The sequence below is a fragment of the Eumetopias jubatus genome, unplaced genomic scaffold (genome assembly GCF_037043125.1).
Source record: "Eumetopias jubatus isolate StellerSeaLion01/CBP00866 unplaced genomic scaffold, mEumJub1_p1.0 scaffold_12, whole genome shotgun sequence".
In the NCBI taxonomy this organism is placed as follows: Eukaryota; Metazoa; Chordata; class Mammalia; order Carnivora; family Otariidae; genus Eumetopias; species Eumetopias jubatus.
This window is the reverse complement of record NW_028274818.1, coordinates 69,631,385-69,651,450: the sequence shown is the minus strand read 5'-3', so window position 1 is coordinate 69,651,450 and position 20,066 is coordinate 69,631,385. Positions and strand designations below refer to the sequence as shown.

General features: G+C 61.1%; 3 protein-coding genes and 1 non-coding gene across 8 annotated transcripts in view; 2 read left to right on the top strand and 2 right to left on the bottom strand.

Moving 5' to 3' along the window:
* The first annotated feature begins 4,980 nt into the window (after positions 1-4,980).
* TRNAG-CCC (transfer RNA glycine (anticodon CCC)) lies at positions 4,981-5,051 on the top strand. The gene has a single exon. It is a non-coding gene; the product is annotated as a tRNA-Gly (tRNA).
* Positions 5,052-5,427: 376 nt separating this feature from the next.
* METTL26 (methyltransferase like 26) lies at positions 5,428-7,198 on the top strand. The gene is made up of 6 exons (XM_028111701.2): positions 5,428-5,703; positions 5,857-6,019; positions 6,216-6,275; positions 6,637-6,704; positions 6,809-6,887; positions 6,964-7,198. Exons 1-6 carry the CDS (start codon positions 5,507-5,509, stop codon positions 7,009-7,011), a joined length of 615 nt encoding a protein of 204 aa, XP_027967502.1. The 5' UTR covers positions 5,428-5,506; the 3' UTR covers positions 7,012-7,198.
* A 312-nt stretch (positions 7,199-7,510) lies between these two features.
* WFIKKN1 (WAP, follistatin/kazal, immunoglobulin, kunitz and netrin domain containing 1) lies at positions 7,511-10,005 on the bottom strand. Its single transcript, XM_028111697.2, has 2 exons — positions 9,725-10,005; positions 7,511-9,038 (listed from the first exon to the last, which is right to left on the bottom strand). The coding sequence occupies exons 1-2, from the start codon at positions 9,893-9,895 to the stop codon at positions 7,563-7,565; spliced, it is 1,647 nt and encodes a 548-aa protein (XP_027967498.1). The 5' UTR covers positions 9,896-10,005; the 3' UTR covers positions 7,511-7,562.
* Positions 10,006-11,832: 1,827 nt separating this feature from the next.
* RAB40C (RAB40C, member RAS oncogene family) overlaps positions 11,833-20,066 on the bottom strand; it is a 29,146-nt gene continuing 20,912 nt past the window's right edge. For 4 of the 5 annotated variants that reach the window (XM_028111713.2, XM_028111715.2, XM_028111712.2 and 1 more), the window contains exons 5-6: positions 14,564-14,641; positions 13,600-14,314 (exon numbers count right to left, since the gene is read on the bottom strand). In XM_028111713.2, the coding sequence (XP_027967514.1) occupies positions 13,760-14,314; positions 14,564-14,641 (633 nt within the window). In that variant the 3' untranslated portion in view covers positions 13,600-13,759. The other variant, XM_028111716.2, reaches the window with a different exon arrangement.

The following is a 20,066-nucleotide window of genomic DNA, read 5'->3' as shown; positions in this document are numbered from 1 at the left end:
CACCTCACTTTGAGAGAAGCCTCTCCACCCCCCAGACAGAGTGCAGACATTGAGAGGAGTTGGGGTAGCCCTGTCACCGGGGCGGGGAGTGACAGCAGGAGGAACTCCCTCCCCACCTGCTCTGTGCAGTGTTCCCCCCCCCCCCCAGCTTTCCCATGAGCCTTCGTGGCTGGTGGGAGGGAGCCAGGCCTGCTCAGGTACTCTTTTTTTTTTTTTTTTTAAAGATTTTATTTATTTATTTGAGAGAGACTGAGAGATAGAGAGCACGAGAGGGAAGAGGGTCAGAGGGAGAAGCAGACTCCCTGCTGAGCAGGGAGCCCGATGCGGGACTCGATCCCGGGACTCCAGGATCATGACCTGAGCCGAAGGCAGTCGCTTAACCAACTGAGCCACCCAGGCGCCCTGCTGCTCAGGTACTCTTAAGGAAGGGTGTGTCCCAGGGGCCCCCCTCCCCACCTTCCTGCTCCGCAGGGTGGGCTGTGCTGCGTCAGGCCTGTGATCCTAAGAGGGGAAACAGGGTCTCCCCCAAGCAAGAGCATGTCCAAGGAATCCAGGCCCTAGCAAGCCCCTCCCCAGCCCCCCTGTGCACCCTGCAGTGTCTGTCCCTTGTCCCTCCCCACAGCATACTCAAGGCCAGCATGCTCCTGCACCATCTGTGCTGGCTGCCTGGCCTTGAGCACACTGCTCACTCACATGCTGGGGAGAAAGCCAGGGTGCGGGGGGCTGTGTTCCCCCTGGTGTGGGGAGCAGGGCCCCCAAGCTGACACAGACTCTGAGAGCCCCTCCCTCGGGCACACCCCTCAGGCCTGCACAAACAAGCCCAGCCTGCGCTTAAGCGCTCTGAAACCCAGGCCTTGAGGCCATAACGTTCAAGCCCTACCGCAGGCCTTGTATAAGGTCAAAGGTTGGGTCCAGAGCCCTCAAAGCTCTGGGGAGAAGCAGCTGAGCACAAATGATCCTGACAGGTGGGAGGGGAGAAAGTGCAGGAGCAGCAGGGGGGGGGGAATGGGGTGAGGGAGAGCCCAGGGGTCCCCAGGATAGCTGAAGGAGGAGGAAGGCCAGGTGGTGGGAGCAGGCAGTGAAGCCCCCTGCACCTGTTGGGGGGGCCTGGTCTCCCCCAGAGGGGCCTTGCCAGCCTCACTGCTCCCAGGACACACCCTGGCGGGGGGTGTTGGCTGTGAAGCCCCTGCGGGGCCGCCACCTTCCCTGTTGCTGGGGAGGCTGGGAATTTGCCCCCAGGCCCAGTAGGGCAGCCGCCCCCGGGGGGGAGGGGCCTAACCCAGCTTGCAAATGGCTGTCTGGGTAAGAAAAGGTCTTCTCCTCACAGACCCCAGTCATCATAATAAAAGCAAACAAATTTTCTTTCAAAGATTCTAAATACGGTTCTAAAACTTAACCTGAAAGAGGAGGAAGTTTGTTTTCAGTCATTCTCAGTAAGGCGCTCCATCTGAAATCTACGCCCACACCAAGGTAGATCCAGGATGGTGGAGGGCCGGCCAGCAGACTGCCCGCCCCCCGAAAGGCGCTGGCTGGGGGCTCTTGCGTCAACTGCCGTTTCAGGGATTGCTTGGCCATTCCCAAACCTAAGTGCAGTGGGGGGTTGAGTGGTGTCCCCCAAAAGCTATGCTCACTGGGAACCTCAGAATGTGACCTTATTTGGAATAAAGGTCTTTGCGGATATAAGTTTGGCGAGGTTTCCAGATAAGGCCATCCTGCATTAGGATGGGCCCTAAATCCAATGATGTGTCTTTGTAGGAAAAAGAGGAACGTCTGGATGCAGGTAGAGAGATTAGGTGAAGGTGAAGGCAGAGTGCTTGCAGGCACCAGCAGCTGGAAACACTGAGGAACCTTCTTCCTGTAGGGCCGCTGGAGGGAGCAGACCATCTTTCTCTCGGACTTGGGGCCTCCAGAAGTACGGGAAAATAAATGTCCGTTGTTTTAAGCCACCGAGTTTGGGGTCATTTGTTACAGCAGCTCTAGGAAGCCAGTGTATCAAGGGAGGCGGCGATGGATGAGGAGACGGGAGGGGGAGTGCCCAGCGCCTTGGCAAAGGGCTGGGGAGGAACCCTGCACCCCCATCGGGGGTCTCCTGTCTGCTCACAGCTCTCTGGGCACTATAGAGTTACCATGTGGCTAAACACTCATTTGGAAAGGTGGCCTGTGCCAAGCTCAGGAGGGCTGCCTGGGAGCTGAATTCTGCCTCAGGAGACAAAATCCTAGAAGACCCCACCAAGCACAGGCCATGGCAGGGTCAGATACTTCCAGGGGACAACTGTTCAGCATTCACTGGGGGTCCTGGACCGGCCCAGAGTCTGACACACAACCATGACTTTTCAGAAGATGTGTGTTCGAACATGTTCACACAAGCATTCACATGTGTGTACACGTACTCACACACTGCAGCCTTCTCTAGCTCTGAGCTTGGTGAGCGCAGCAGGCAGGGGGTAGCTCACACAGTGGCCAGCCCAGAGCCACAAATGTGGCAAGTGGTTATTGCCTGCAGCCCACAGACAAGTCTTTGAAACAGGCAGAGTGACATTCCTCTAGGGACTCAACTGCGTTGATGTTGACACTTTGCTAAGGGCAAAAGGCAATCCTAACCCAACACCCAACCCCCACGACCCTGTAAGTCTACTTTAACATGTAAGAATTCCTTTGGAAACTTCCTTTATCTCTACCCCACAAGATACATGTTGGGAGCATCCCCCAAGCATATGGCCCACCGATATATATCTGAAGGGTCTCATGACTAAGGTTTTATTAGACGGTAATAAATGACCTCTACCTAACAATAGCTAGCCCGCTCAAGGTGCTGGAAACCTTGCTTCCAAATGCCTTAGAGACTTACACTGTCCCTAACCCCCTCCCAACTTGAAAGGATGTAATGGGGGGACGCCTGGGTGGCTCAGTCTTCAGGCATCTGCCTTCACTCCCTGCTCAGCGGGGAGTCTCATCTCCTTTTCCCCCTGCTGCGTTCTCTGTCCTTCTCTCTCTCTGTCAAATAAATACATAAAATCAAGAAAGGAAGGGAAAGAAAGACCACTCCTCATGACCCCAGCGTGGCTCTTTCTGCTCACGGGTCCTGTCCCTATGCTTTAATAAAACCACCTTTTTGCACCAAAGATGTCCCAAGAATTCTTTCTTGGCCGTAGGCTTCGAACCCTACCCTAATGTCTTTGCTACATCAGATAACAACCTAAAGCCAAGTGCTGTTAAATGGAAGACACTGCTGGGTATTTGGGCAGCTTCTGGAGCTGAGCCGTATGACCTGGAGGAATCAGGGAGACTGGTCAGTCTGGTTTCTTGCCTCTTAGAGAACACCTGGTGTAAAGGAAAACACTTGCAACACTTTTTATGTCCTACAATTTAACTCAATTCTGATACTACCTGCCCAGCATGAATGCAGACCCCCCCCTCCACGCTGAGGGCCCCATCCCATGAGATCGCCACCACGTCCAGGCTGTCACCAGCTGTAAGTCAGGGTTCTCACGATCCCCTTCTCAAGCGCCATAATTTGCTAGAACGGCTCACAGGGGAAACACCGTACTTCAGTTACTGGTTCATCATCAAGGCTGTGACTTGGGAACAGCAGATGGAAGACACCCACAGGACAGTTTGGGGAGTGTGAGGGTGGGGAAGGAGCATGGAGCTTCCAGGCCCTGCCTCCTGCCCGGGAGCGCCACCCTCCCCCTCCTGGCACCTCCATGTGCCCAGAGGCTCCAGAACCTCTTCATTTTGGGTTTTTAGGGAGGCCCCGTTACACAGGCGTGGTTGATGAGATCATTCATCATTGGTGATGGGCTTGGTCTCCAGCCTTCTAATCACACGTTAGGTCCCCTGGCCACCAACCCCCGAGCTCCAAGAGTCACCTGGTTGGTGTGAACCCAGGTAAGGCTGAAAGGGGCTTGTTACGAACCACAGCAGATGCTCCTCTCAGCCCCCGCACATGGAAGGCTACAGAAAATGCCCAGCTCAGCCGGCAAACCAGGTGGAGGGAGGCAAAAGGTGATTCAAGCAAGGGAAGCTCTGGCCTGTGAAACAGAAAGCCTAGGGAAGGGTGGTCACGTGCAGAATGCCAGTGGGGCTGCCTGGAGGGGGCGGCCGCGGACTGCGTGGCACTTCCCCAGGGGGCCTGTCCAGCCCCGACAATCCTACGCTACTTCCCCATCCTAAGCTGCAAGACTGTCCTCGCCGGACCTTACCACATCCCGGCCCCTTCACGACAATCCCAGGTTAAAGCCTGGGTTGGGGCCACCCTCTGGAGCCCCAGCCAGAGTGCCGTCGGGTATGGGGGTCTCTCTCGTGAAAAACTACGCAACAAGGGAGAGAAGCTATACCGCTGCGGAACGCGGCCCTCAGCCTGCACAACAGGGCCCCTCGGAGGCACGGGCCCCAAGGGGACCATCGGGAAACTACCCTTGGACACAACAAATAAGGCTCCGACTCGATTCCGGGGTCGCCGAGCCCCCATCACAACGTCCGCAAACCCTAGCTAGCGCGGGTCTTGCCGGTGTCGCAGGACAGCCCTGAGCATCACAGGTCCGGTCCGTCCGGTCCCTGCCGGCCAGGACCGCTCCACCCGCACCCAGCCGATACGAGCCCCGCCCAGCCACGAAGGCCCGTCCACAAGGAACGCTACCGTAGCCACGCCCCACCGGCTCCGGACGCCCGCGGTTGCCATGGTTTCCAAGGAGCGGGCGCGAATCGTGGCCCCCAGCCCTCGTCCCTTAGGCCCGCTCTGTGCGCTCTAGCGCTGGGAGCCCAGGTGACACCGCGAGATTGGCCCCGTCCCCCGTTCACGGGGACCCGGCCAGTCCCAGTGCTCCCACCCCAACCCGTCCGCCGGCTTCGGGACGCGGGGGCGGGTATTCCGCCCCCCCCCCCCCCGCCCAGGGGCGGCGCGCATGCGCTATGGTACTTCTGCGCGCCGGAGGTTGCCTCATGATCCCTTAAATCTCGCGGGCCGCACAGTGAGCAACAGCGCCGCTGGTGTAGTGGTATCATGCAAGATTCCCATTCTTGCGACCCGGGTTCGATTCCCGGGCGGCGCAGCCAGTACTTTTCATTTTCCCCACCTCAACAAACTAACTCTCGCTAACGACACTGATTTCAAAAGGAAAGAAGACCACAAACAAGGAAACATCCATTCCGGAGCAACGCGGAGAAGGCATTTTTGGAGAATGAGAGAGTGACAAGCTCCATGAAAATGCCGGAGTGGCCGCGGGTCACTGGGTACTGAGCTGACGGTTGCCTGTAAGCCAGCGACCCCGCCGGGGTTGCGGCTCCCGGTGCGCCCCCTGCGGCCGCTGGCCCTTTAAACTCGCAGCCGGCCTTGCGGCGCCGGACTACAACTCCCGGCGGGCCTCGCGCGCCGGGCTACAACTCCCGGCCAGCCTCGCGGCGCAGGACTACAACTCCCGGCGGGCCGCGCGGCGTCGGACTGCAGCGCCTGGTGGGTCTCGCGGCCACTGACTGCGGCTACCGGCGGGCAGGCTGAGCTGCTGCGATGCTGGTGGCGGCGGCGGCCGAGCGGAACAAGGAGCCCATCCTACGCGTGCTGCGGCAGTACATGGACCCGGCCCAGCGCGGCGTCCGCGTGCTGGAGGTGGCCTCAGGCTCCGGCCAGCACACGGCCCACTTCGCGCGGGCCTTCCCCCACGCCGAGTGGCAGCCGTCCGACGTGGACCAGCGCTGCCTGGACAGGTGCGGCGGGGCGCGGGGAAGGCGGGACCCCGGCTGGCGAGAGCGGGCGGGGCGCGGGGGCAGGCGGAGCAGGGCCTGTCCCGCTGTCCCGATTCCCCACGCCACCGGGGTACCCCTCTCAGCTCCCCTCAACCATATGCTGCCCTTCTACAGCATCTCCGCCACCACTCAGGCTCAGGGGCTGTCCAACGTGAAGGCCCCGCTGTACCTGGACGTGACCTGGGATTGGGAGCACTGGGGCGGGATCCTGCCCCAGTCGCTGGATCTGCTGCTGTGCATCAACATGATCCACATCAGCCCCCTGAACTGCACCGAGGTCTGTGGGCGCGTGGGCGAGCCACCCACCTGCGCCGCGGGGTAGCCTATGGGTGCAGCGGGAGAGAGCAGGGTGGCACTGAGGCCTGAGCAGGTCAGGCTGAGTCTCTGGCCAGAGAGGCCGAGAGGCTGAGGGCTCTTTCAGGTGCCTGGGGAGAGAAAGCTCCTCATTGACATCCTGCTTCCTCACTCCCCAGGGGCTCTTCAGGGCAGCGGGACATCTGCTCAAACCCAAGGCGCTGCTGATCACCTATGGGGTGAGTGTTTCGGCCAGAGATGATGGGCCTCCCCTGGCAGGGAATCCTGATCCCAGCCAATCTCGGCTGCGTCCTACTTTCTGCACTGCCTCCTTTTGGTTGCAGTATTTTATTACCTTCTCCCTCGACTCCCCTGCACCCAGGGTCTTCCTTCTTCAACATACTCCTGGTCACCTGCCAGTCTCCCTGCAACCCCCGGCTCACCAGCTGGTCCTCAGCTGTCCCCCGCCCAGGGGGCAGGGAGGGGTGTGTCCTTTTCATTCTCTGGGTGCTGGCGTGCAAGACTGCCTGTGTGTCCATGGAGGCATGGCTGACCCCATGTCTGTGGGTGGCGGGCAGAGCCGTGTCCCCATCTCCACAGCCTTATGCCGTCAATGGGAAGATCACTCCGCAGAGTAACGTGGATTTTGATCTGACTCTTAGATGCAGGTCAGAGCTGGATAGGTGGGGGGGCCTGGCTGGGAGGGCAGGTGGGCTGGGTGGCTGCCCCCAGCCACAACTGCACCTTCTCCCCCGCCTGGCCCTCACTGCAGGAATCCTGAGTGGGGGCTGCGGGACACGGCCCTCCTGGAGGACCTGGGCCAAGCCAGCGGCCTGCTCCTTGAAAGGATGGTAGGTGGGAGGGTGGGGGGCATGGGTCGCTTCCCTGGGGGCCTGGTCAGCCACTGCAGCCCACACCTTGCCCTAGGTGGACATGCCGGCCAACAACAAGTGCCTGATATTTCGGAAAGAATAACTGCACCTGCTCTCGCCTGTTTGTGTTTCCACCAAGACCCCCCCCCCCTCCCCTGGACCAAACCCAGAGGCCAGCCCCTGTCTCCCAGGGCTGGGCCATGAGGACTGGCCTTGCCTGGTCTGGGGGCTCTTGGCTGATGGCCACAGGGCTGCCTAGAACCTGGGAATAAAGTGTTGTCTGCTGCTCACTGCTGGTGTCAACCATGCCTCCTTCTGGGACCACTCCTGGTGGTGGGCGGGGGGGTCTGGCCTGTGGGGTCAGGGCTTGGGGGCCTCCTGGACCGGCTGCTCTGCTGAGGGGACAGAGGAGGGAGTGAGAATTCAGGCCCTGCTGGCTGAGCCAGCTGCTGGGCTCTCCTGCCCCAAGAGGCTTGTGCTGCTGCAGGGAAACCGCAGGTTCCCAAGGACAGAACTGGGACTGGAGCCCATGCTCCAGTGTGCTAGCGGGACACCAGCTGAGGGCCCCCCAGGAGGTCCAGCACCTGTAGGCCACCGAGGTCTGGGGAAGCCCTGACTTTTATTCAGCGGTACAGGAAGGCAGGGCGGGCGGGGTTAGTCCTGGAAGCGGTTCAGCAGCTCGCAGGCCTTCTTCTCGAGCAGCTCCCAGATCTTCTTGACACGCTTCTCACTCGCAGCGCGGACATAGCTGCCAGCATCCAGCACAGCCACGCCGTCTCGCACCTCCCCCATGATAACCAGCGGGCCGTCACCAGCTGTCACGTTGGGGCAGGGGCAGGTCCAGTCCATGCCGCTCAGTGTCACCTCCAGGTACTTGGTGCCCAAGAACCTAAGGCCCATCTTGTCGTCCTTGAGCACCTCGTCCAGGGCCACGCGGGCAATGCCACCGCCCCCCGGCTCGGGCTCCTCCAGCACCTCGGTGAGCCGCCCCACGATGGCGAAGTCGCTGCGACACAGGCTCAGTGCCAGCTTGCTACGAAGGCGGCAGGCCCGGCAGGGCGGCGTGCGCGGCACAGGGCAGGCGTCCTCACAGCTCGCGCGGCTCTCAAAGTTGTTGCCGTTGCCCTCGCAGCCACCGTACACGAAGGGGTGACACTGCTGCAGCAGCGGGCTGTAGGCCCAGCGCGGCTCCCAGCCCTGGCAGCGGCCCTGCACGGCCGGCAGCGCACAGGCGTCGCTGGGGCCCTGGGCGCAGGCCTGCTGGCACGCCTCGTAGGTCTCGAAGCCGCGGCCGCCTCCCTCACAGCTGCAGGCGGGGAAGGTCATGCAGCCTCCCCGCTGTGGGTCAAAGTGCCAGAGGACCAGGCCGGGGGCTGTGCTGCTGCAGGCCCGCAGGTCAGGCAGGCACTCGGCCGGGCCAGAGGCCGTGGGTGCCCCGGCCCCAACCGGCTCCCGCCGGACCACGGAGAGCGGGAAGTCGGCCCGCAGCAGGCCGGCGGCGTTGCGTGCCGTGCAGGTGTAGAGACCGGCGTCCTCGGGCCGGGCATTGTAAAGCACCAGCTGCCCGATGCTGGTGACCACCACGTTGCCATACATCTGGTCTGGCCGCATGATCAGCGTCTCCCGCTGGTCGCTCTGCTTCTCCCAGGTCACGGCAGGTGGCGGGCGGCCGCTGACGTCACAGTGGAGGCTGGCGGTGCCCCCTACGAACACCGCCTGTGGGGCGGGGCTGCTGTAGAGGGCAGGCGGCGTGGGGGCATCCCCAGGCGTGGGGCGGGCCGTGGGCTCCGGTGGCCCTGGGCTGCTGGGCGCCCAGCTGAGGACGTGCTTGCAGGGCACCACGTGCAGGCGGAGGCCGCGGAGACAGGCCTCCGCGTCCATGTAGCAGCGGTTGTAGTAGGTGAGGCCGTCCGAGGCACAGGTGAAGCTGGGCTCCTTCTCGCAGCGGTCCCGGCAGCGGCACACGGGCTGCCCGTCCCATATGTCGCAGTCGGAGCCCTGCTGAGGGCACGTGAAGCCCTCACACGAGGCCAGCAGCGTGGGCACCGCTGGGCCGCCAGGGAAGCGCGCCGCCACACAGCTCTGTAGCCCGCACACGTTGGTACAGCACTTTTCGGCGGCCTCACAGTCCTGGGGAGTGGGGAGCAGCTCAGTGAGCACCCTAGCTCCACCTGTCAGCTTGTTCAGAGGGAGCTGAGCCCCAGCTGCCCTTCCCGGAACCTGTCTCCCCCCGGGGAAAGCCCAACACATTTCCAGAAATTTCCTTCCCATGCTCTAACTACAATGAGACCCTGTCGAGCGTGTCACGTCACCGAAGCTCACTGAATCCTCAGGTCCTCGCCCCACAGAGCCGGTTTCATCACACCGACAAGGAAACCAAGGCCCGGGGCAGGGGTGGGGTGGGGGGCACGTACAATGTGCTCAAGACCACTGCAGGTGGTGCAGGGTAGGGCTGCAGGGCAGATGTCCACGTGTGAACCTCCCTGCCTTTTGACCTTCCTGGTCCTGAGAACAACTGGTCCTAGAGTGGGGATAGGCAGGTTTGGGGAGCGAGGAAGGGGCTCTTAATCTCAGACACATGAAGGCAAAGCTGGGACCCTCATACACAGAACAGCCTAAAACCCCAGCAGCCGAGTGTGGGGAGCCTGAGGAGGCAGCAGATTCCCAGGAATGGGGCCACAGTGCAGCTGCTGGGGTCCCCCTCTGTGGGCAAGGCCTGGGTGCAGGGGTAGGGCTGGGCTTCCCCAAACTCACCCAGCCTCCAAGGTCCCTGAGCCCCCCACATTGTCCAACCCCCAACCAGGCCCTGTGCTTACCTGGTCCCTGACGCACTCACGCTCACAGGTGCTCTGGGCATCCACCCAAAGGTTGGGGCTGAGCTGGTTGGGGCACACGCCGGAGTGGCTTCTGGGTCCTGGCGGCAGGCTGGCCCCCAAGGTCAGCCCAACCACGAGGAGCAGCGGCAGGAGTGGCCTCAGGGCCAGCATGGGGACCGCCGGGCCAGGGGGTGGGGGATGTGACCACCAGTCCTTCCTCAGGCCCTGCCTAGCCTGCCCCTTAAAGCATCTACTTTTCCAGGCCCGCGGTCGCTGTCCCTGCCCTCAGGCCCCCGACTGATCCCTGGGGCTCTTCCCTGGCCCCCAAGGTCCGAGCCCACAGCAGTGCGAGGGGCTGGGTAGGTTCCAGGCCTCTCGCAGCTCTGAGTCTGTGCATGTGGCGCCGGCCCCTCCCCTGCCTGGCCCCTCTGTGGTCAGCACAGGGCGGGGGGGGGGGGGGGGGGGAGGGGAGGAGGGCTGGGGAGGGGCTGAGGCCCAGGAGCACAGAAGACACTGGCCACGAGGGTCAGGAGGGGCGGAAAAGGGCCAGAGAAGGGCTGGCTCTGGCGGGGGTGGGGAGGGGAGGGGAGGCTGTGATTGGAGCCCCTCCTCCCCCTAGGCACTGGGCTGGGGATGGAAGGGCCCAGGGGTCAAAGCAGCCTCTCAGACCTCCCCAGCCCAGGTCAGAGGAGGGGCCTGGGCTGGCCAACCCCCTCTGGCTCCCCAACCCGCCCCAGCTGTCCCAGGGCCTGGATCTCCCCCACAGCAGGTCCACACCAGCCCCTTACCCAGATTCATCACCTCCATAGGCACAGGGGCTCTGTGTTCGACCCCGTAATGAGTAGGTGTTCTGCTCCCTTTGCAGGGAAAAAAATCTCACAACCTTCTCCATGATCCTTCTCAGGGTCACGACATGCCAACAGGTCTTGGGGGGACTCTTTCTGCTAGTGTGGAGACCTCCGGGGACCCGAAGCTGATGGGGGTTGGGGGAAGCCAATGTAAGGCAGGACTTTGCATTTCCGGAGCACCCCCAGCATGGCTCCAGGTCCAGGCTCTTCCACGACCAGGCAAGGCAGGTACCAAAGAAGTGAGGTCCCAGGACACTCAGCAGGGAGGGAACCATGTCGGCTGGCACTGGTCACTCAGGCAGCAAACACTGGAAACGGGGCTGCTGGGGCCGAGGAACTGAGTGTTTACTTGGGCTGACTTGAATTTCAGTAGCTGTGGCCCCACACAATCCCGAGGCCAAGGTCATCTAAAAAGCACCCTGGAAATGGCAAATTTCCGAGGAGCTGCTCCAGTCCCTGGGAGGAGGAGCCTTCCCGGTGGGGGTGGGGTGGGGATGGAAGCCCCTCCTTGGCAGGCCTGGCAGGGAGATCTAATGCAGCAACAGGACAAAGCCGCTGGACTCTGCCCTTCCAAACCCTTCCCAGGGGCCTGGGGCCCCAGGAGCATCTGCTCAGAGACCAGACGGAAAATGTCCCATGGCCCTGCGTCTGACCTTCTGACCTGGGAGGCAGGGAAATAAAAGCCTTGTCTGGTCAGAGTGAGACCAAGAGGCCCCAGATGCAGAGAATGCATACAAGGGGACCGTGGGTGTGGGGGTTCCAGATCTAGGACAGTCCCTCAGAGAGCTGCAGCTAGAGGCCTGGGTCCCCGAGCGGTGGGTGGGGGGTGGGGAGGCTCATTCAGAGGAGTTCCCCAACTGTCAGTGCCACCAAACCCTTGGACTGAACCCCGTCAGCAGGTGGCTTTCCCAACCCAGGCCCTGGTCTGGATCCGGAAGGCTGTGCTGAGTCTCTGCAGGTGGGAAGCCCCCAAGTCATCCACTGCATCCCTGGCTCCATGCCCACCACCCTCAGACAGTTAGGCCTGCCTACACGGACATGGGAGGGGGCTCGGGGCGTCCCACTTTCCACCCTCGGAGGGAGCAGGGAGTAGTGGTCTCTGGGGTGCGGGGGGTTGCCTGTCTGGCCCACGGAGAAGCGCCCTGTGTGTGGCCTGGACTGAGGTGGCCGCGGCAGCCAGGCTCAGCCCTCACGGCCAGGACCAGCACCAGCCACACCTACCACCTGGCCAGTTAAAACCAGAGGCTCTCAGCCTAGCAATCAGAGCTGAATCACGTTTACTGTACAAAGAAAGGAAAACCGTCCAAACTGAGCACAGGAATGGCGTGTCAGACAGCAGCAAAGGGTAGTGTTGATAAAGTGAACGTAGGACTGTCCACGTCCTCAAAACAGTCTGTGTGACTGGGTTCAAAGTCCAAAGAAAGGCCCCCCCCCCGCCCCTCCCTGCAGGCAAGGCAGGACAGGTGTGGCCTCCCCTGCCTGAGCCTGCTGAGGCCAGGCCTCATCGGGGACCCCAGACACCCCGCACACACAGGCCGGGGCCCCACCCTGCCTCCCAGACACGCAGCACGTAGAGTCCCAGAGCCCAGGGCAGGGCCGTGAGGAGGAGGTAGAGCTGAGCACCAGTGTGACCGGTGGCCATGTCGCCAAGCAGGCGGCAGGAGGAGGCAAGGCCTCCTGCTCAGGGCTGGCTGGTGGGATCTCCAGGAGAGGCTCGGGGTCCACCGCTGGGACCAGTCCAGGCAGCGTCACTAAGAGATGTGTCAGAACGGTTTTGGTGACGTGGGACCATGAGGGCCGACGCCAGGCAAGGAGTGGGTGTGGGGTCACACCCGAGGCTGGCAAATAGAAGCTGGTGAGGGCAGAGTCCAGGTGCCCCAGGAGACGAGGGGGCGGGTGGGTGTACACCCACTGAGTATCTTCTGCACCTTCCCCTGAGACACAGGAATGTCTGAGAAACACCAGCAGTCCACTGGGGAACGGAGCCCTTGCCCCCAGCCCCGAGATGCGCAGGATGTTGTCTAGGAGGGCCGGCGAGAGCCCAGGAAGCTGCGGCCACACCACGCCGACCACCGGGGGCCAGAGCTGCCGCCCAGCCATCTCGGGGCGCACACTGACCCCCGTGTTCACAAAGGCTGGTGGAGGCAGCCATGGGCCCGAGTGCACTGCCCAGAGCTTCCATGTGTCCTCCCCGCGCCTGCACAGCCCACACCACCCCGCATGAAGTGTGTGAATTCAAAGGTTGAAACCCTGACCGGGATTCCTCATCTTTGCCTCAAATCCCCTCCCCCTCTCCAAATGTCCCAGAGCCTGAACCCAATGCTGACGGGGGCCCACCATGAGGCTGTGTCGAGGCTGCCCTGCCCGTCCTTTAAAAATGTACAAAAAGGTGAACATCTTCCATATAAATAAGAAAGAGAGCCAGGCCTCCCGGGTCCTCAGAGACAGCCCCCCCTTGAGGCTGGGGCCAGGCAGAGCCGCCTCCTGGGCACTTCCCAGACGCACCGCACTGTGGGGTCCCGGGCTTGCTCCCCCAAGACCCCCACAGCTCTCTCCGGTCCCACGGAACTTGTCTGGCGGAAGACCACTGCCTGCACCGTGCGCCCCAACGCTTCCCAGGAGGCGGTGTGGCCAAAGCCTTCCCTGCACACGGCACCAGGCCCAGCGCCCGGCCAGAAGCGTTCCCCAAGCACGAGCCCTTCCAGAGCGCACTGGACAGGGTGGTGCCCAGCCTGCCCGCTAGGAGATCTTGCAGTTGCTCCTTGAGCAGTTCTGGGGCGGGCTCTGGGGCGGGCGGATGGACTTGGACCTCTTGAGGCTATTGCCCTTGTTGCTGCTGCCCCCTGCCCCACTGGCCAGTGAGTAGGAGCGCCCGTGCATCATGACGGCATTCATGCCATTGGCCATCGAGAAGGACTTGAGATGGCTCTTGATGGTGACAGGCAGCGGGAGCTTGTCGATGAGGTGCACGGGGGTGCAGGAGACAATGGCCCGACAGCAGAGGTCCTGCAGGCTGAACACTGCACATGGGGGTCAGACCGCGGTGGGGGGAAGGGAGAGGTCAGACTGCAGGGATGGAGAGGGTTGCCCTGGACACCCACCACTCCGCCCCAGCTGCCAGTGTCCTGGCAGGAGACATAGGCTTCCAGCCACCCTGGCCCTTCTGGCAGCTCGCGTGGGACGGGGCTCAGGCTGAGGGACAGGGAAGCATACAGCCAGGACCTTTATGGGTCAGCTCCAGGAGGGCAGGCTTAGAAGCCGCTCCCTTTCCACTCTGGGGCAGAGTCCACAGCACTGCCTCCCAACACCGAGGTGCAGACAGGATGTCCTGCACGGTCCCCTCCTGGAACACCAGGACCCCACACAGAGCCAGCTTAGCCAGATCAGCCGCCAGGGGGTCGGGGAAGCAGTGGAGGAGAGCTGGCCTCCCCTGCAACCTGGGACGCCGGCCCCTGAGCGGGCTGCCGGAGCCCCAGTCTGTTTCAGTTTTCTTGCCCACAGCCCGGGGCAGCCCCTTACCTCGGTTGGGCCTCCAAATCTTCTCCATGCCGTGCCTCATGAGCACGATGCGGGACAGCTCGGTGAAGGACTCGATGACATTGAAGTTGCACAGTGGGCTGACCTCAAAGAAGGTCATGCCATTCTTCTCCGCGTAGGCACGCGCCTGCTCTGTTGGAACTTGCCGCTTGAAGGCCAGGTGCAGCCGGTTCCCAACCAGGATCCGGGGGACCCCAGGTGCATGCTTGGGGGGGGCACAGGACTTAGGAGGGGCACAAACATGGGACAACCCCCTCTCGGCACTGTCTCCCAGGCCCCAAAGTGCGCAGGGCCCTCACTGTCCATTCTGTGACCATCAAGTGCTATGGGGACGCAGAGCCGGGGCCACAAGGGGGGGGCAGCAAATGGGGCCCCCCAGGCTTCCTGCTGGGGATGGGAGTGTGTACAGCTGGGAAGGGTGACCCTGAAGGGGTATCTGCGGGTGCACACCTACCTCATCGATCTCCTTGATCCACCGGTCAATGCCGTCAAAGGACCAGCGGTTGGTGATGTCATATACCAGGAGGATACCCTGCAAGGGAGACACGGGCGTCTAGAGGCCTGGGGCCACCTGGATGGAAAGGGTCCTGTGCCAGGCACAGTGCCTGCTGCGTCCAAGCACCGCTCCCTCCCAGCACAGGTGGGGCCAGGGCACTCGGCTCCGGCCAGATGGCTTTCCAGTAGATCATGTGGGGGTCACTTAACACACGGCAATGTGGGAGATGTGTGGCTTTGGGACTCTCATGTTTCAGAGGCAGCCCTGGTACGGGCTCTGCACGCCGTCTGGCCAGCTCTGTTCTGCCTCCTCACTGAGGCCAGGCCCGTATGGCCCAGATGCCTTCTGTGTGGGGTGATGGCAACGGGGTATCTTGTGGGCTCAATGCTGCCCCCTCTCCATCTGGGGGACCTGGCTGGGACAATAGGCATTTTTTCAACTTCTTTGCTGTAAACACACTGTACGCATTAACCTGTGATCATTTAAAAATCACTCAAGTAACATAGGCGGTACAGGCGGTCTACACAGGTCTACAGGGTGCGGCAGGCCCTGCGGACAAGCCTGGCAGGCAGACAGTGGCCAGGTCCCCACACTCCGTCCAACAGTGTGCCTCCTCTGCCCGGGGCACTCGGGGGCTGAGCAGAGGGGGCTCTGCGTTCCAACTCAAACTTGCAGAGCAGGACGCCAGTCACTCTGGCAGGCCCCTACCAGGTGGGCAGAGGATTTGCTACGGGGACTTTCCTGCCACATCCCTCAGAGACCAATTAGTCAGAGCTCAGCTCTGGGCTATGTGCCCCTGCGTGGCTCGCTCGCCCCTGCCCTAGGTATCTCAGGGACCTCTCACAAGCCTCAGAAAGGGGACTCCACCAAGCGAGTGCAGCTGCGGGCCCCTGCCTCTCTTTGCCCCTATGTGCCACACTGAAGCAGGCTCGGGACCCACCCTGTCCTGCCCCAGCAAGGCTGTGTTCAGCCTGTGTCTCCGTCACACACCGCACAGTGCAGCTGAGATCAAAGAAACAGGGCACCCTCCATCTCATGATGAACCCTGCCCCTCAAAACTGTCCTTCCAATTCTGGAAGACAAAAGAGTAGCCCCTAGGTCTTGTAAGCACAAAGGTCAAAATCCCACTCTCTGGCCGGAAAGCCTCAAGCCGAGCAGTGCAGAGCCATGTGCCGACTGGGAAGGGACACTCACTAGGGAGGAAGAGCCAGGCCTGGAGGGACAGCCTTTGGGACAGTGGGCCCAGACCCACGTGAAGTCAAGGGCTAAGAAACCCGTTTCGGGGATGCTGGAGAGTAGAACTGGATGGGACCCATGAGTAGCTGGGTGTGAACCCCACTGCCTGGGCCACAGGGAACAAAGCCTCCAGCTGGTGTGCAGGGAGGGCCATGGCACTCACGCCCCAACCTGGAAATGCCCCTTCGAGAAATAAGCGAGGATGTTCCCATGAGAACTGTGCCTAAACGGGCAGTCCCAGGACTGCAGAGTAAGTCAAGCTATGGGCACACCACACCGACGACCCACCTAGCAGCGCACGTGGGCACACAGCAGACCGTGATACCCACCCTCAACAACTCACAGAGGACAGTTTCTGCACACGGCCACGCGCCGGAAGGCTGGGCGGAGACTCATGTTCCAGCTCTGCTAGCCTGTGTGAGGCTGAAGCGCTCAAGCAAGGGAGCAGAAGCTCCTCCCTTGCGCTCAGGTGTCAGCTGTACCCCTCGGCCGCTGGGGAACCCTTGGCTGTCCCTCCCAACCTGTGACAACCACCACCCGTCTGGGGCTGCCCCAGTCTGACGGGTTGGGGCTTGACAGAGGAGACACCCCACACACACCCGTCACGGGGAGGAAGGACACACAGCGGGTCACACTGTAGGCAGCAGGGACCGAAAATGATCACCATGTGGCCGGGAAGGACAGGTGGCATCAAGCACAGGCGGGACAGCTGAGAAACCAAGGCCAGGTTCTTCATTACCAGAATACCCTAAGGGGTTCCAGCTGTGAGTTCCAAAGGAGGAGGAGGGACAAATAAATTTCACTATATTCTACTTGTCATCAATGGAAGTTCTACGTGCTCAGGCTTTTTAAATGAGTAGGTACTCCAGGATACAAACAGAATTCCTCCCCATCCCTCCAGGAATAACCGGTTCCTGTCTTATTCCTGACCCAGACAGGGTCATGGTGCACACTGCCCAGCCCCCACCCAGGACACCCTGCCCCAAAGCAGCCAGCACCTTCTGCCAGGCTCATCAGGTAGTACCGCTGTTGGCACTCAGGTCATTTCCCCTAATCTTATCACCGACACCTGTGAAGAGCTCCCCCCACCCCCCGCACCCAGCACTGGAAGATAAAATCCCAACAAGTGGAACTGCGGGGCCCAGGGGTTGGTGCCCTTATTCTATCAAGATTATTTCTGTTGATTCAGGAGAGCACACACACGTGCAGGGGGCGGGGAAGGGCAGAGGGAGAGAATCTCCAGCAGACTCTGCACTGAGCGTGGAGCCCAATGCAGGGCTCGATCTCACGACCTTGAGATCATGACCTTAGCCGAGACCAAGAGTCCGAGTCCAACGCTCAACCGGCTGAGCCACCCAGGTACCCCAAGGTTATTACTTCTGAGCTACAGCTTGTCCCTCGGAAGAGGCACAGATTTTAAGTATGAACAGTATGATGAGTTTGGACAAATATGAACATACCTGTACCACCACCACCCCAACCGAGGTGGTGCGTTTTTCATGAATTTAAGTTTTGGCATGTGTAATGCATTTTTTTTTTTTAAAGATTTTATTTATTTGAGAGAGAGAGCACAAGCAGAAGGAGAGAGAGGGAGAAGCAGGCTCCCTGCTGAGCAAGGAGCCTGATGTGGGACTCGATCCCAGGACCCTGGGATCATGACCCAGGCCGAAGGCAGCCGCTTAACCGACTGAGCCACCCAGGCGTCCCTGTGTAATGCATTTTGTATGGTAAAGCTCCCAAGAAACAGAACGCTGTGACTGAAAGCTGCTGCCTACACCCCCACAAGCAGCACAGAAAATGGGGAGCAGCTATCTAACGGCTTCCAGCCCATATGCCCACCCACCCACCTGGGCAGTGAGAGGTGGCATGCTGGTGCCGTCAGCACTCACTTCATGGTAACTGCGAGCCCTGGACCATTTCCCACAGGAAACACCTTTTCATAGGAACTGAAGCCTCTCTCACCAGACCAGTGCCTAGCTGTGTTCCACCCAGTGCTAATCCGGCTGACCCCAAAGCCTCCATGAAACAGAACCTGCCCCCCCACCCCACCCCCAGCTCCCTCCTTGCACTGAGCCCAGGGGACCCCAGGGGACTCCAGAGGACCCCAGCTGGCAGCGCCAGCCTCCCAGGGACAGGAGTGGCCTCCTCAGACCGAGCAACAGCAAACATTGGCCATGGAAAGAAAGTACTCACAGCAAGAGCCACAAGACAGCACTGTTGCGGGGCAGGTGAGAGTACCCAGGGCTTGGCCAGGGGTTTCTGTGACCTGGGCCCTAAGGGACCTGCAAGGCCTCTCTCTGGTCTTAAGTGAGGGTAGGAGAGTGACAGGAAATACAAAACTCAAGTAGAGGCCCCACGACTCTGGGTGCCATCCGTTGCAAACCCAGGTGGGTGCCCCCCTGCACACCCCCTGGACCTGTTCACTGCCACTGCCTGATGGGATGGGAGCACTACAGGCGCCCACTGCCACCCACCCAGGCCTGAGACCTACCACGGGCTCCTCCGGCCCCAGAATGACAAGAACCCCCAGAACCAGCAAAGCAAATGCAACAGCCAACACACAGCTGGCTAGGCCGGACGCTCTGGAGAGAACAGACGTGGGAACACGACTTGCTTTCCCAAAACGTGTCATCTGGCAAACATGCAGGCTGGTTCCCGGCTCTCTCTCGTGGTCCTAAGTGGCTGTTCACAAGCGCATGTCTGTGGTCTGTCCCATGCTGACACTCAAGAGCAGGCAGGCAGCTGAGGCCAGGGGCCCATAATCATCATACCCGAAAGAGCGAGCCCCAGCTCTTCATTTTCCTCTTGATTACAAAAGTAATGTGTTTATCACAGCACAGCTGGAAATATTCAAACCAAAAGGAGCACAAGAGAGCTCACCAGTAACCAACCGCAGGGTGTGCAACAGTGAACATGGCCGTTCACAATGTCTCATCTTGTGTGTGTAAAATCACACACGCAATCCCTTCCTTAAATAAGAGGGGCTGTGGACCGTGCTTCTGTGTACACGAGCTCTCCCCACGCTCACCTGAAGGGCGCTGGGTGCTACAGGCAGTTCCTGCTGCTTAACCCACCTCTGGTGGGGATAGGGGTGCTGACAAATGCCCCAAAGCGGCACCCCACACCCTGAGGTCCTTCTGTGTTTCGTCACGGAGGATCAGCTGCTCCCGGTGGAACCCCGGTTACGGCAGCTCTGCAGGGTGCCGCGGACACCGGTGACGTCCCCAAGCCAGTGGCTGCAGGAGCAGGGCTCACTCCTCTGTGCCGGCTCCCAGGACAGGAGCTCCTGGCCAACATCAGCAGAGCGCAGACGAAGGCCCCGTTCAGGGTCTTCCTCCCTACCCGTATGCTGGACTGGCTCCCATTCAGGAAGGCCCTGGAGGAAGGACTGGGTTGGGTGTTCCTGTCAACACCTCCCTGGACTCAGTCTGACTCCGTCACAGACAAAATTTCCCTCTGGCTTCCCAGGTCCCATAGAGCAGAAAGAGCAGCACAGGGGGCGGGCGGGTGTGTGTGTGTGTGTGCTGGGCATTAATCACTGTGTGTGTGTGTGTGTGCGTGCGTGCGCGCTGGGCATTAATCACTGTGTGTGTGTGTGTGTGTGTGCGTGCGTGCGCGCTGGGCATTAATCACTGTGTGTGTGTGTGTGTGTGTGTGTGTGTGTGTGCGCGCGCGCGCTGGGCATTAATCACTGCTCACAGAGCAAAACAGATGCCCGTGGGGCTCCCCCCAAGCCCCAGCCAGAGTGTGTGCAGGGTGACATGCAGCCCCCCTGGAGCCCACACCCCACAGAGCCAGGGGCCCCTGCCTGCAGTACACAGCAGATCTGACTTCAGGGGTCTCCTCAGCAATTCCAGAAGCCTGGGGGTCACGGCCTGCCCTGCAGCACAGACAAGACTGGTCCTGTACCCAGACCACTCACTCTGACCCGGCAGTGAAAGTCTAAAGCAGATCTGGGCACGCAACTACGTTCCCTTCTCCTTCTAGCCTCGAACCACATACAGATCTAGTCGGCACACAAGCATGTTGGGGGTAACCCAGAGGACGCAGACAGAAATGAGCAGGTGCCCACATCCCTGCACACCACTCCACCCCGCTGAGGAGCCACAGCAGCCCCTTCCATTGCGGCTCCAAGGCTCAGGCTCTGCTATCCTCATCAGTGATCCAGGCCAGCCCACTCTGGAGCCCCCAGCCCTGAGTCGGGCTTGCCTCCCCAGGCAGCCCC

Bases quoted from the DNA above. Each gene is read 5' to 3' on its own strand.
- WFIKKN1 (XM_028111697.2), bottom strand. From the start codon at position 9,895: ATGCTGGCCCTGAGGCCACTCCTGCCGCTGCTCCTCGTGGTTGGGCTG. The intron at 9,039-9,724 runs GTAAGCACAGGG...CCCACTCCCCAG, and splicing joins GTGAGTGCGTCAGGGACCAG to GACTGTGAGGCCGCCGAAAA.
- METTL26 (XM_028111701.2), top strand. From the start codon at position 5,507: ATGCTGGTGGCGGCGGCGGCCGAGCGGAACAAGGAGCCCATCCTACGC. The intron at 6,020-6,215 runs GTCTGTGGGCGC...CTCACTCCCCAG, and splicing joins GCCCCCTGAACTGCACCGAG to GGGCTCTTCAGGGCAGCGGG. The intron at 6,276-6,636 runs GTGAGTGTTTCG...CCATCTCCACAG, and splicing joins CGCTGCTGATCACCTATGGG to CCTTATGCCGTCAATGGGAA.